General features: G+C 41.2%; 1 protein-coding gene across 2 annotated transcripts; it reads right to left on the reverse strand.

Annotated features, from left to right (window-relative positions):
* Window positions 1-263: 263 nt before the first annotated feature.
* mzt2b (mitotic spindle organizing protein 2B) lies at window positions 264-12,881 on the reverse strand. Of its 2 annotated transcripts, none has more exons than XM_066689126.1 (4): window positions 12,775-12,880; window positions 11,867-12,104; window positions 11,587-11,735; window positions 264-1,211 (listed from the first exon to the last, which is right to left on the reverse strand). In XM_066689126.1, the coding sequence occupies exons 2-4, from the start codon at window positions 12,049-12,051 to the stop codon at window positions 1,054-1,056; spliced, it is 492 nt and encodes a 163-aa protein (XP_066545223.1). In that variant the 5' UTR covers window positions 12,052-12,104; window positions 12,775-12,880; the 3' UTR covers window positions 264-1,053. The 2 variants fall into 2 exon arrangements, with proteins under 2 accessions (XP_066545223.1, XP_066545222.1); XM_066689125.1 differs by lacking the exon at window positions 264-1,211 and adding an exon at window positions 1,218-7,125 and having other exon boundaries at window positions 12,775-12,881.
* Window positions 12,882-14,353: the final 1,472 nt, after the last annotated feature.

The raw sequence follows: 14,353 nt of genomic DNA on the forward strand, positions 1-14,353 counted from the left end.
GCCACCTACTGAGGAAGAGGACTTACGACAATAACCCACATGCTAAGCGTATAGTTTGGTATTCCTTATGTATACCTGCATCCACATAATTTCTTACAGATACCTGATATTTTTCAGGTGCTTAAGAATTAAAATAAATAAATCTCAGATTGAGAACAAATATTTTAATCTAGGGCTCAAATAAGTAACAATATTTGCTAAACATTTGTACTCCAATTCCCAAAATATATTTTTTTTAAAGGATCGCACAGAAACAGCCCAAATCATAAACCACAGAGTTTATTCATAATAGGATATGTTGGAAATACATATTTGTAGATAAAGCACACTAATAAAACTGTTCCAAACTACATTTCTTTACAAAAATATATATAAAAAAATAAACCATACAAAAAGAAGACAAAGAAACCTCCACCTGGTGCAAAGTCAAATGCCACACAATCTGCGGCTCGGACTTCGCTCTAAACCGGCATAATAATAGTTAGCGGCTTCTGATTGGGAATCAAGCATTCCTTTTCACAAGTTTGCACGAGGAAAAAGTAAAGATTAAAAACAGATTTCTTAAGAGCCCTTTTCCCCCATTCGGGAGAGTAACTGAAGAAAAAAAGGAGAACTGGCAGAGAAAATTGAGAAATAAACTGAGGAAAGCTATTACACTGAAACAATTCACATTACCACCCCCTCTTTTTCCATTTTGAAGCAATCTCAAACCAGTCTTCCTCTTCACCTCCAGGCCCATCCTTTGTGCTCTTTTAGCTGTTCCTCTTAAGTGGAGATGCTGGGTAGAGGAGGCAAACCTGCTGGTGCAGGCAGGAGGCGCAGCAAATTAAAAACGCTTCTTTCACTGATGTAGATATGTTGTAATCACACAGCATGCGAGAATGTCCAAGTTGCAACTGATTTATGAGTAAATTGTGTGGGGGGGGAAAAGCCCTTAAGGGGATATTGATTAAGAGGAAAAGTGTTATAGGAGAGCACTATACAATCCTGTACCGCGCTGCATGGATACAGGTTGGTAGAAGGGTCTCAGTCAGTCCACCGGGTAGCTGAGCCTCAGTTGGAAGCCAGCTGGGAGGAGGAGGAACTACTGCCTGAGCTCTTGCCAGACTTCTGTGTCCGGGAGGCGCTGGGCTGGCGGGGCACACGCTGGCTGGACCCATCCCGTCCACCCCTTTCCCCGTGGGCCACCCCAGAGCCAGCCTTGGTGCGCACTAGGACACACAACACACAAGACAGTACAGACAAGCATTGAGTATGTTTCTTTTATCCCGCCTTCTTTAAAACAGCACTACACAATTCCAGCTCCTGCAGGGCTGTGGCTTTTATGGCCTGAATGTTCTACACGTTTATCTGGGACACATGATTCAATTGGTCCAATAATTACTTAAAACCTTCCTTCACTGTGGCCCTCCAGGACTGCAGTTGGGCAGCCTCATGCTCAGGCTGACATTTGGTCATAAGATCTTTTTTTTGGTGTAAGTCATGTGGGTCAGGGGTCCCTGGAACCCTGAAGCACTATAAAAGTGAAAGTTATTTAAAGGACTTAGTAGCTTTGGGGCCGGATTAAATCAAAACAATAACCCATCCGCTAATAGAAAACTACACAACTGTACTCAGTTGCGGATTCATTTTTAGTAAGATGCCACTTTCTTCTAATCATAAATGTAACTGCTATGATGTACAGGTTTGTAGTTTGCTATTAGCTAATGGGTCAAAGTTTTGATTTGATCCAGCCCTTGGTTCAGAGGAGTGGAAATTGGGATAATTATTTGTATGTATTCTACTTATTGAGAAAATGTGATGCATTATAATTGGTTCCAGCAATTGCACAATGTTACTTCCTGGACACATCCTTCGAATGGTGTATTCAATATATTGTTTTAAGATTTGCTTTAAATAATCAATTAATACATTGTTCTCCATTGTATGCACTAGAGGGTCAAGAGAGCCTTTTTATTTGTTTTGCTGTACGGAGTGGAACAGCTGAGCTGAGGCACCAAACTGCAGGAGAGAGATGGACTAGACAATGTTGATCTGCGGGCACTCACATCTCTGAGCTGGACCATATACGCAAACTGTGAGTGAAACATCACTAAAACTCCACTGATGCACAGTACCCTGCCACGCCCAAATTAGCAGCCTTTGATGGAGAAACAACACCAAGCACAAAACAGAGCAGGCACAAACACCTCCATATCTGGCAGCACGGCCATGTGCATCATGCTGGGTTTGGTGCAGACGGTCATACAGAAAGCTGATATTTATATTATGGTTGTGGGTGGGGGAGGGGTTACAATTTTAAGATGTTTGGGAAGGGCCAATTTAAAAAGAGTGTGGGCTCCATAATAATATTTCCACACTGAATTGTATTAAGATGTACTGCAAAAAACGTTTAGAAAACACTGCTGCTGCAATTCTACCCAGTAGTAGCCTTTAAAAGGCAGCTGTAAGACACTGCCATCCTAACAATGGAGAAAGCAGCCATGGGGGTAGACCAGGCTGAAACTGAATAGTCTCCAAGTAACAGGGCTTGACACATACTGTGAACAAAATCTTGAATCAGGATAGCAATACAGGATCCCTACAGAGTTAACAATCATATCTCCCATTAAATACCTTTCATTCTGCTTTATATCTCCAGATCTTAAATTTTAATTGCACAGGGAACGTCTTCACACATTGTCACTAGTAATAGCAGACTACATGTGCAAGTTCACAGACCGTTAAACACCGGCTGGAGGGATTTTACTATGTTGATTATCACAGCGGGATAATTCAGGCTCATCAAGATAGAATTCCAATCTCTAGTGTCCTTCAGAGACAGAGAGCTTGGCAACATCAGTACTGCATGGGGATAAGGAAGCAATAACAACATGCTTTGCGCTCATTGCCTTGCCTGTGATATCAACCTTGCCATGCATACCGTGGTACATTGGGAGCTCGGAGAGAAGCTGAATGTGGGGTTGATCATGGGAAAACACAGTATGGTGACTGAGTTGTTATGATCCAGCACCAGGTCCACTGGGCATGAACAGGCCTTGCAAGAGTACCCAGGAAAATAACCAAACCCCATCATTTCAAACTACAGAAGGAAGAAACACAAATCCAACCTAGACCTGTATCTGATTTAAAACCCCCAAACTCCACTTACCCCTTTGAATTGGCTTTTTTCATTTGGTGCTCTGGGAGTCTGCTTTTCTTGTTTTAGAGATGCTCGTGGAAATCTGTACTGGTCCCCTGAAAAGTGACCATATTCAGTCGAGCCGTGCGAGAAACGGGAATTTTAAGTCGTGGTCTATCTTCTCTTTATTGTAGTTGTTTATACTATACCCTTTTTCATGCTTTTTTCAATAACGTGTTTAATATTCTTTTGTTTGTCTTCTTTGGGCTTCTTTCCTCTATTTGTAGTTTGTTTGCTTTACATGCACTGGCCCAAACAAAAAGTAGCTATTAGACACAAGGCCTAAAAAGCTCACAAGTGTCTGAACTGGTAAAAGTCACCCCTCAGGGGTTTAGCTTCATAGTCCAGCAAGCATTGGGTCCAGTCTAGACTGGCTCAATGTGACTGGGATTTCTTGTGGGACGGCTCACAATGTCCCAAACTCCATCTCAGCAGGCCTTGGATCAAATGCAGCTTAGCAGCCATATGCCAGCTGTGTGGTGTTGTCAGTCAGAGCTGAATCAGTCATTCCCAAGATGCTAGAACTCTGCTGTTTGCCAGGTGGACTGGCAATGTGAAAAAGTCCAATGGCGCATGTCTTGGGGAACTCGCGTCCATCTTGGTCATCCCCATGGGAGCGCGAGGGATGCAGCAGTGAGCCGAGATGGTTAGAACTGCCCATCGCAAACTGGGGGGGTGTAGAAGGAAAGGGAATGTGATCAACTGTTTAACCACATGGATCACAGTACACACGTAGCCAGTTGTTGGGTCCAGACTCTGTAAGATAACTAGCTACTGGTCATACCAAGGAACACTGCTGTGCTGTCCAGTTTGTGATTGTGCCCTCCACTTCCACTCACACAATGTACAATAGCTGTTCAGTGAGATTCTCTCCATTTGGACAGGGTGTATCCAGAAATAACTGTAAAACACACAGCTGTGTCAGCCAGACCCCTCCACCAAATGGAAAGGTTCTACAAGCTGCTGAAAGTCTCTCAGTGAAATGAAGTATAAGGTGTGATAATTAGACATTCTTCTGTGCCTGCTGTCCTTAATAAGCTTGAATTTGTATCAAACTGTGAAATGTAAAAGGATTTCACTGGGGAGGTTTCATTAAAAAGAAACGTAAAAACCCAATCGGCAAACGTCTCGCTATAAACCAGCAGGTGAGAATGAAAATATCTGTGGCCTCCTGTGGCGAGATACGCTTAAGTAATTTCTCAAAGATCTATGATATGTGATGCTGAGGACTGTCAAACCTAGATCCACAGACTTTAGGAGGATAGTGGCCAATGTCAAGGGCAGGCTTGTCAGCAACAGGGACATCACCACAACCATCGGAAATCTTCCAATTTACAACCAAAGACTCAAAGTGATGCCATGGGGATGGGTCATCTGGAAGGGCCACTCTGACCTCCATGTCTTCAACAGCAGCATCCAGTATACAGGTTGGACATTACCCAACAACAGGTCTTTTGCTTCAGCTGTGCATCTCAATTTCCTTATAATGGTTGATAGGACTTAGTACTTTCTGTGCCCTTGGGGGACATGTCTGGTCCTTTTTGGGCCTCATACTATATTAAGGATCTTGTGGTTCTGGTAGCAATGGTATTCTCAAGTCGCCATCTTGTGTCGTGTATACAAACTTGCTCCTCACAAAAGAACAGAGCTCAGACATATTAAACAATAACCCTGCTAATGTATTGAAATTGTCTGGCTGGCTGTCCCCATCAGTGGTATAAATATCAGCCTGCTGCTTCAATCCCTATTTTTTTAATGTGGCAGGGCTCTGTGACAAATCATACAAGTTGACATCTGCTCCTTCTGTTCACAATGTCATAAGATGAATAAAAATAGAAAAAAATGGCTTACTACCATAATATCACTCTAAAGAGCAGTTTTGTTTGTTTGTGTTTATAGTGCACCGACTTTTGAGTGTCTACAAGTCTGCATGGGCATCGTCAGGAATTCTTGCAGTGTGCGGGATTGAGGGCGAATGGGATATTGAACTTTTCAAGACACACAGCAGATTAAAAGCAAAGCAGTAGAGCCTGGTTAATAAGGTTCCACAACACAACAGATTTGCCAGCTACTGGGAACTACGACACATACCACAGGATCACAGCAGACACAGGCACAATGAGACTGTACTACTCACACCTACAACACACAGTTCAGAAGGAAAAGACAGGAGTTTATTAGTTTATCACTGATGTATGCAGATCTGAGGGTTGGAATAAATGCACATAAAGAGGGTGATGTTTATTCGTCGAACAATTTCAGTTATTCCTAAAATAAAAACAAACCGTTAACACCAGATTATTTACTTACTAGAAGTAGCAGTACACATGGGTACACATGGGAAATACAGGCCTTGATGCCGAGTGTGTTTGATACATCCTGCTCTTTGTGAAATTACATGTCCAAGTTCCACTGTACAGCTGGCTCTATGGTCTCTTTCAACTCACCATTTGTTGAAGTGTTGAACACTTTAGATACTCCTAATAGGTCTCTAAAATGTCTGTTCCAAGACTCCAGATAAAATATAAGCAACTGAAATGATATGCCGAATAGATACATCACCCTATGAATTCTTCAGGCCCACACAATAATGCAGATGGGTTTTAATGATCCGGGTGGAACGATTCAAGCACAGTCTGCGTGCTGACAGAAAATGTTCGGCGGCATCTCTTACTGACCTAGGTGTGCCCGACCAGCCTTTGTGTGGGCATATGCTCAATTTCAACTGACCTGCAGTAACAGTGCCTGACACCTCTAGGCTATATGCAGTCTGGTTCAAGGCATTTGTGCTCTTTCACAAGGTTTGCATTCTGAACTGTGACTTGACAGCATCCCATCCCTAGCAGTCCGATCACACCAGGAGCCAGGAACCAAGGGGGAAGCAGGCTGCCAGCAACCAACTAAAAGCAAGGGCTTAAAAGTCACAGGTAGCGCAAGCAGCATTGGTCTCTGCTTAAAAATGACAGGAATGACCTCCAAGAGTGTAATGGATTTTATCAATGCAACATCTGGTCAAAATGACAGTGTGTACTGTCAATGCAAAATACACTCAACCTGGCCTAAGGCTACAGCAAATGTGTAAGGGTTCCTGTTTCATCCTGCAGATAGAACACGGTAAAGGCTCACTATATTGGTTGAAATCACCATTCTGGTTCCTATATTCAGAAAGATATCAACTGGAGTGGCTCAATTCACAAGGTCATGGAGAGATATTGCGCCAGCCTTTTTCTTTTAATGTGTGCCAGGTAAATTTGGATGCTTTTGTTTCAGTTTGGTTTGGCTGTTTCTGTTACATCACCTGGCAGGGAGACTAAAATTTGGCCTAGGCCTTAAGCTGTGGAACCCCCACCCTGAGGTGTATTTTCTCATATAACAGTCTGTCATCCTACAGGGCTTTTCATTTATTTTCTCTCCTCCATGTCTAATGGTTTACCTTAACATTTTGTATTACATTACAATCTGGTACTGTTGTTTTCATCTGTGAAGCACTCAGTCAACTTTACAAAGGGCGTTTTACCAAAATACAACTGGTTAATTGATTGACTGATTGATTGATTGATTGAATCAATAGCACAAATAGCTGAGGTCACTAATCAGTCTTTGAAACCAGCAGAGAAGTGATGGCGTTTCTTGCCCAGTGACTGGAATTTCCCATGGCCTGTTATCTGTGCCAGGGATGCCTGTGGGCTCCCTTTGCCCTGGTTCCTAGTGCGATGGCAGACCAGACCAACCCCAGTAGATAAACTAATAAACGCAACCTGCAAAGGGAGAGAACAGGCAGCAAGTAAACTGGAAGGAACCGGGGGGACCTTGAGAAAGAGGTGAGCAAGCGTCGGCAGGGCTGTAGACCACAATCTTAGTGTTAACTCTCGTAGGCCGCAGGGCGGAGGACAAGGAGAGAGGTGCAGGGATTTTACTGCTCTTGCCAGACACAAGCGAGTCTTCTACTTCAGGAAAGGAAAAGAAACACACACATGGACACGCACACACACACGCAAGGAACAGCACAGAACACACCAAAAGGAAAAAAACAGTAGAAACATTAACACGCACTCTTACGGAGCAGAGAAAGTTACCAATCAGAAAAGCAGTTAAAACAGTCAGGCAAATACACTACAAGTGTGGGTGTGCACTGTAATTAAGGCCATTTCATTCAAGACACAGTTGCTATCAGTTGCTATACCTCTTTCTTTTATTTCAGCAGTCGTGCTTTTAAATATTCTAGGATGACTCATTATAAAAGCTGGTTCATCAATTCTATGAGTCCGGGTGACTCCAACTATTATGAATCAAAACTAATCTCTAATAATGAAAGTGTTTTTTATCTGCATTTACTAAATATTTACGTAATAGCTTAGTGACTTGCATGCATCGGGAAGCATAATTAATGATTGATTTACTGATAACACCCCCATCTTAATGGAACTATTCTACAAACATGCTTTTCTTTTTAATTAGCAGTTAGCTCTTTTTGTTAGTGCTGCACAAAAATATCAATCCAATATTCCGTTTTAATGGGGTGAAGAATCTGTATCGATTCAATAGTATGTTAAGAAATTGGGGAATCTGGTACTAAATCACATTTTGTTTTACTAATTTTACTAATTCAAATTCGTCTCGCCTCTATCTCCATGTGAATCACTCCCCCCATAATATATATATTGATTATATATTATATACACTCACCTAAAGGATTATTAGGAACACCTGTTCAATTTCTCATTAATGCAATTATCTAACCAACCAATCACATGGCAGTTGCTTCAATGCATTTAGGGGTGTGGTCCTGGTCAAGACAATCTCCTGAACTCCAAAACTGAATGTCTGAATGGGAAAGAAAGGTGATTTAAGCAATTTTGAGCGTGGCATGGTTGTTGGTGCCAGACGGGCCGGTCTGAGTATTTCACAATCTGCTCAGTTACTGGGATTTTCACGCACAACCATTTCTAGGGTTTACAAAGAATGGTGTGAAAAGGGAAAAACATCCAGTATGCGGCAGTCCTGTGGGCGAAAATGCCTTGTTGATGCTAGAGGTCAGAGGAGAATGGGCCGACTGATTCAAGCTGATAGAAGAGCAACTTTGACTGAAATAACCACTCGTTACATCCGAGGTATGCAGCATAGCATTTGTGAAGCCACAACACGTACAACCTTGAGGTGGATGGGCTACAACAGCAGAAGACCCCACCGGGTACCACTCATCTCCACTACAAATAGGAAAAAGAGGCTACAATTTGCACAAGCTCACCAAAATTGGACAGTTGAAGACTGGAAAAATGTTGCCTGGTCTGATGAGTCTCGATTTCTGTTGAGACATTCAGATGGTAGAGTCAGAATTTGGCGTAAACAGAATGAGAACATGGATCCATCATGCCTTGTTACCACTGTGCAGGCTGGTGGTGGTGGTGTAATGGTGTGGGGGATGTTTTCTTGGCACACTTTAGGCCCCTTAGTGCCAATTGGGTATCGTTTAAATGCCACGGCCTACCTGAGCATTGTTTCTGACCATGTCCATCCCTTTATGACCACCATGTACCCATCCTCTGATGGCTACTTCCAGCAGGATAATGCACCATGTCACAAAGGTCGAATCATTTCAAATTGGTTTCTTGAACATGACAATGAGTTCACTGTACTAAACTGGCCCCCACAGTCACCAGATCTCAACCCAATAGAGCATCTTTGGGATGTGGTGGAACGGGAGCTTCGTGCCCTGGATGTGCATCCCACAAATCTCCATCAACTGCAAGATGCTATCCTATCAATATGGGCCAACATTTCTAAAGAATGCTTTCAGCACCTTGTTGAATCAATGCCACGTAGAATTAAGGCAGTTCTGAAGGCGAAAGGGGGTCAAACACAGTATTAGTATGGTGTTCCTAATAATCCTTTAGGTGAGTGTATAATCAATATAAACAGTTACACTTGAACATCTTCAATGTTAATTGATAATCACCTAAGTCAGTGTCATTCTATGTATTTCCCAGAAAAACACCACCTGAATAGTTAAATGTCTGTTTTGTGTTGCGTTATTTTATATGAATTGATATTCCAATCAGTTTGCTCTGATTACTATTTAGGTACCCTTGCATTAGCTGGTGACTGGCAGACACTTCACCATTCTTATTAATTGAAGTATAAATAAATAATGTTAAAAGATTGTCATACTATTGCTTAAAAGCTGCGAGTCAATGTTAGGTCTGCATAAGCCAGGTTTTAAACACTAGCAGCAAATTCTGACTAATTCATTATGAAACTGCAACCCCACAACAGCAGTATGCATCCCCACTCAAGCACGGAACGGCACAGATAGAAACTGTGTCAAAATCTTGAAAACTAGAAAAGCAGCCTGAAATGTGAAATGGGATTGCTCTCCCTGCTTGCAAAACAGGCCCGAAGCAACACTCTGGAAGCTGAGATTTAACAGCTACTATATATTTCCATTGCCAGTACAGCATAATAAAAGCAGATAAAAGCAATATAGATATGAGAGCTCTAAGGGTCTGTGGAGGGTAGCCAGTAGCAGCAGCCATGGGTGTTTTGGTGGAGAAGGGCTCACCAATCATGAGGAAAGCACAGAAAGGGAAACTTGGGGAGGCTATGTCCATTATCTCACAACAAGGAAGTAGGGCAGTAGAAGCTGTGTCTGTGCACTGAGCAGTAAAGTTGAAGAGGATTGTTATGGAGTAAAATAGCAGTCAAAAATGTGTGAAAGATATCTGTATGCGTCAGAAGAACATAAAATCCAGTGTATTTGTGTGCATTGTAAGGGTACGACCACATAACGTACTTTCAAACATATTCATACACTCGACAAAATCACGAGTTCATAAACCCCAGTTGAAAAGCAGCTTGTTTCCACTGCACAGATCCTGTGAAATGGATTTATCACAACTATGACTTGCAAAGACTGTGAATCTACTGTCAAAAACACATCACTAAGGTCACAGGCATTAGCTGCCGAATGAGGGGAAATCAATCTGGACATTTACGTCCATATGTTAATCAAGATACCATTGATGGAAGTGGAAATTAAAGTTTAACAAGAAAATACAGGTGTAGAGTCAGAGGCTACTGTACACAATGTTCATTATATTGTATTGTAAGATGTGGTAGCCCATGTGGTAGCCATTGAATTCTGAGACACTTTCACATATACACCATGGTGTGGAAGACATGTAATTCAAAGTTTGATCAAAATAACTTTGCAAGAGCAGTACTGTTTTTTATAAGCCATTAAAAAAAATAGTTTTCCAAACACTTTTCCAGTTGGCTTTCCTTGATTTCCAATGTTAGCTAATATGTTTTCACAATGTGGTGCTGTTCATAGGACCTGTGCACTTGTGTGGATGCGAGGTGCTTTGCAAGTGGGTTTAATGAATGCGTGTTGTCGTACAAGTATATGAACATGTTTGAAAGCACATCTTTTGGTAATTTGTATGCTTACAATGCATACAAATGCACAGAATCCTTTTGTAGTCGCAGTCTTATGATGCGTGCAGATATCTTTTACAAGCATTTGAATATATTTAACAGTGATTTCACGCCATAGATGATGTCTATCGGGGTGGTCAAAGCACAACATCCTCAGCTCCGTCTACCCAGTGGAGACACTAGGCCAGGCAATGAGCACTACCGCTATCCACAGTACGTACATAAAGAGGCAATGGGAGCTCTGCCGGTCTGTTTGCAGGACACTTTTTTACTTATTTTGGGAACATCTTATATTGTTAGTCACAGTTACATACTAACTAGTCTGGGACAAGGACAAAAATCACCTTCTTTGCCAGAGCAGTTTTCCTCTCTGTCACACTAAGGCTCCTCCCTCTCTCCATTCTCATACTGCCAATGTGCTTTACTACACTAGACTCTGTCAATACCATTTAAGGCTGGTATTACACAGTATTACACAGTCAAGCTTAAGAGGCCCCCCATAGCATTACCAACAAAAGTTGAATTATTATAACAGAAATAACTAAGGTTAATAACTAGATCAAGACTTTTTAAAACCCAGATAGGACTGTAAAATGTGACTTTGTTTTTAAGCCAACATCATTCTATTTGATCTGGATTACTCATTCACGAATATTTAGGATTTGAGGCTTATCAGAAGGAAAATGTATTTTCTCCTTTATTTTTCAACCTTTAGTAAAATGTAAAACTTGACATTTGGTAACATTTTTCGTAAAGAGGCCTTAGAGGTTAGAGGTCCCTACTTAGTCTAATCCTCTCAATGACAAGGCACAAGCACTGACACCTGAGGCCTGGAATCAAAGAACAGTGACTAAAGTGCTGGAACACTGGGAGATTGCCATGCAAACAGACCACAGCAGAGATTCAGTAGTGGAAAAAGCATCACGGGTTGAGCTATGAGCCTGATCCCCCCACAATGCAGTGTGACTAACCTCTGGGCTCAGGGGCCACACTGTGCTGGGGCAGAGAGGAGTTCTCCCCACTCAAAGTATCAGCGATCCTCTGCCCAGCACACATGGCCTTTAGCATCTGGAAGACAGCCAGCGGAGCCACGTTCATCTTCAACAGGTCCACAATGATCCTGGGGCAGGGAGAAACAGAGAGAAAGATAAAAATATGCTTCTGCAAACATTATTGTCGACGACAGTGGGATTCAAAGTTAAAGATGAGACCAACAACTCAATAGCTAGTCTGTGTCACTCCCTGACTCACTTGAAGACCTCCTGGTCCACCGCGATGCCGGCAGCCTGGGTCAGCTCAAAGAGGTCCGTCTCCTCGGGGTTGAGCACTTTCTTTTTCTTCATGGCATATTTCTGCACATTGCCGCTCACCGTGGCGACTAGTGGGGTGGTCTCCAGGCTTGTCGCCAGCGTTGTGGGCTGCTGGTGGAGCGCCATGGCGGTGCGGGAGGGGAGAGGCTCGGTGGCACTATTACAGTTGCTAGGGGTTACTTGTTAGAAAGAAAGAGATGTATTCTATAAACAGTCTCCTTTGCATCCATAAAAAGTACTGTAAAACAAAACTCCTTAAGAAAGATTGCCCAATTGCCTAGAAATGACAAAGTGTACCTTACATATACAATATAATTAATCAAAACAACGAAATAATAATTTAAAAAAATGAATGTTGTTTAACCGCTGATCGAATATTTTTAATTAATCTGTCATTAGTTTAACATCTAGTTTAACTGTGCTGTTCCCATCACACGTATTACTGCTCTTGTTTGGAGTGGGAAGCCATGCTCAATAAACGGAAGAAATTACACACACTGTAGGTACCATGCTGTCACACACCTCATTCATTGTTCTTGTGTTTTAAAATGTATCAATATTTATTAGAATCTGCAACTGTTCCCCTGTTCACGGAGTAATAATACATTCATTATCTTGTGCAGTTCAACTGGTGTGTGTCAACTAAAAAAACTGCAATAAGGGAACAATGTAAGACTGTTATGACAAACTACCCAAACGAGCTCAATTTGACAGCTTCGAAATTTCCTTTTATTTAGTTACCAAAAGACGACTCATTACAATAAAATACAGTATTAATGATTCACGGAAAACAGCTAAATAAATATTATGCTTCTGTCATTTGCGTAAGAAAAATGCTTTCATGGTTACCCGTGAAGCAAAACACAGCCCTCAGCAGTAGCCAAACGACGCAGTTCCTTCAGGAAAATATCTCGGGTGGAAACAAACCTCGCTCTGCGCGACCAAGAGGCGGGTATCAACAAGAACAGCGACTATGTGGTTCCGGTTCCGCAATACTGTGTGTTACACTAGTCAACCATAGGGGTGCAGAGTACGAATGAATATCCTTTTTTTCTGGTGGCTAGGAGAGACCAGGAAGAGTATGAGTAGCATTTGTTTCTCTAATTAGGCTGATGAATAACTATACAGAGAAAATTAAAATATATGCTAGAAAACAACTCTACATAGAGGAAATTGCTACATATCCGTGTTAATCTTTCTGCTTTATTTTGAGAATTAAGTAAACATGCAAACTTGTGGCACTTTCCCTTCTGTGGTGTATACGTTTCTCACAATGCCTGGCGTAGGGGCATATAATGAAGTTATAAAAGGTTGACAAACACTATACAACTGATTGGTGTACTTTATTCAATTTACAAATTATGTCAGTAAGGCCATACAACGCATAAGCCTAATAATATTTAAAAAAAAATATTAACGTTATTATTACAACTCTACAGCATAACAGTTAAGCCTGTTTTCAACAACCCAAATTGTATTTATATCTTGTGATATGATAATCGTTGCTGTTGGATTTATTCAATAGTGTATATCATTATTAAAAGCAATTATAAATATATAAACACACACATATATATTACACATATATTACTAATGTAAGTATTCCTTTATAATAATACAAAAATACATAAGTTATAAAATATTTTCAATTGTACTTCTTGGTATACAGTTACTTTGTGTCCAAAAGGAGACACCCTATTACACTTCATTGTATACATATCTCTTCACATTCAAGTTTGTCCCAGAGGGTTGAATTTGTTCTTTAAAATATTTAGTAATAAAGAACATTGTTGTTTTTGTCAGTCTTACAAAACCAGTGTGATTTCAGTATTCATTTTGCTTAACAGTATTTACACTGTTTATTGCAAAGAGTAGTAGGAATGAAAAGACTGGAGCAAATCAAGATTATTTTATTTTCCTGTCAATATCCATTACTGTGAAATGCCCCTGGGAAGAAAAGTTACAGTCTCTCATTCTTAAACGCATTGAGCTAAATAATTAAACTCGAATGATGTCTGACTTGTTCCTTACTGAGCAATGAGGTGTTCGATATGGCAGACCTGACTGGGTATGCTAGTTATGGCTGAATGGGCTGTGCATTCAGTGCTGTGTGATCACTTGCACAGTCATGATTTTATCCACGTTCAGGAGACCTGTCCACAAAGAATGGGTGGATAATTGGACACTTTGGATTCACCGCTTTTTTGACCATGAGGAATACGTGCTGACATATTGACTAACAGAAAATAGTATTAAAATAGTAGAGCAGCTGGCTGAGGTAGAAGATGACTAAGACGTGATACAGATTATTGCATCTGTTTTGTTTTTAAATCTTTATTGCGTTGTTTGAGTTGACATTTGTTGTGGTTTGTGGTTTTGACACAGATGTGTTAAGGCTGGCTTTATTGTGAATCTGGTACATCTCCAA

This window comes from Amia ocellicauda, chromosome 17 (assembly GCF_036373705.1).
Source record: "Amia ocellicauda isolate fAmiCal2 chromosome 17, fAmiCal2.hap1, whole genome shotgun sequence".
Classification (NCBI taxonomy): Eukaryota; Metazoa; Chordata; class Actinopteri; order Amiiformes; family Amiidae; genus Amia; species Amia ocellicauda.

Excerpts from the sequence above, each read along its gene's own strand:
- mzt2b (XM_066689125.1), bottom strand. The coding sequence starts at position 12,051 with ATGGCGCTCCACCAGCAGCCCACAACGCTGGCGACAAGCCTGGAGACC. Across the intron at positions 11,736-11,866 it reads GTGGACCAGGAGGTCTTCAA|GATCATTGTGGACCTGTTGA; the intron begins GTGAGTCAGGGA and ends TCCCTGCCCCAG. Across the intron at positions 7,126-11,586 it reads TGTGGCCCCTGAGCCCAGAG|AAGACTCGCTTGTGTCTGGC; the intron begins GTTAGTCACACT and ends TTCCTGAAGTAG.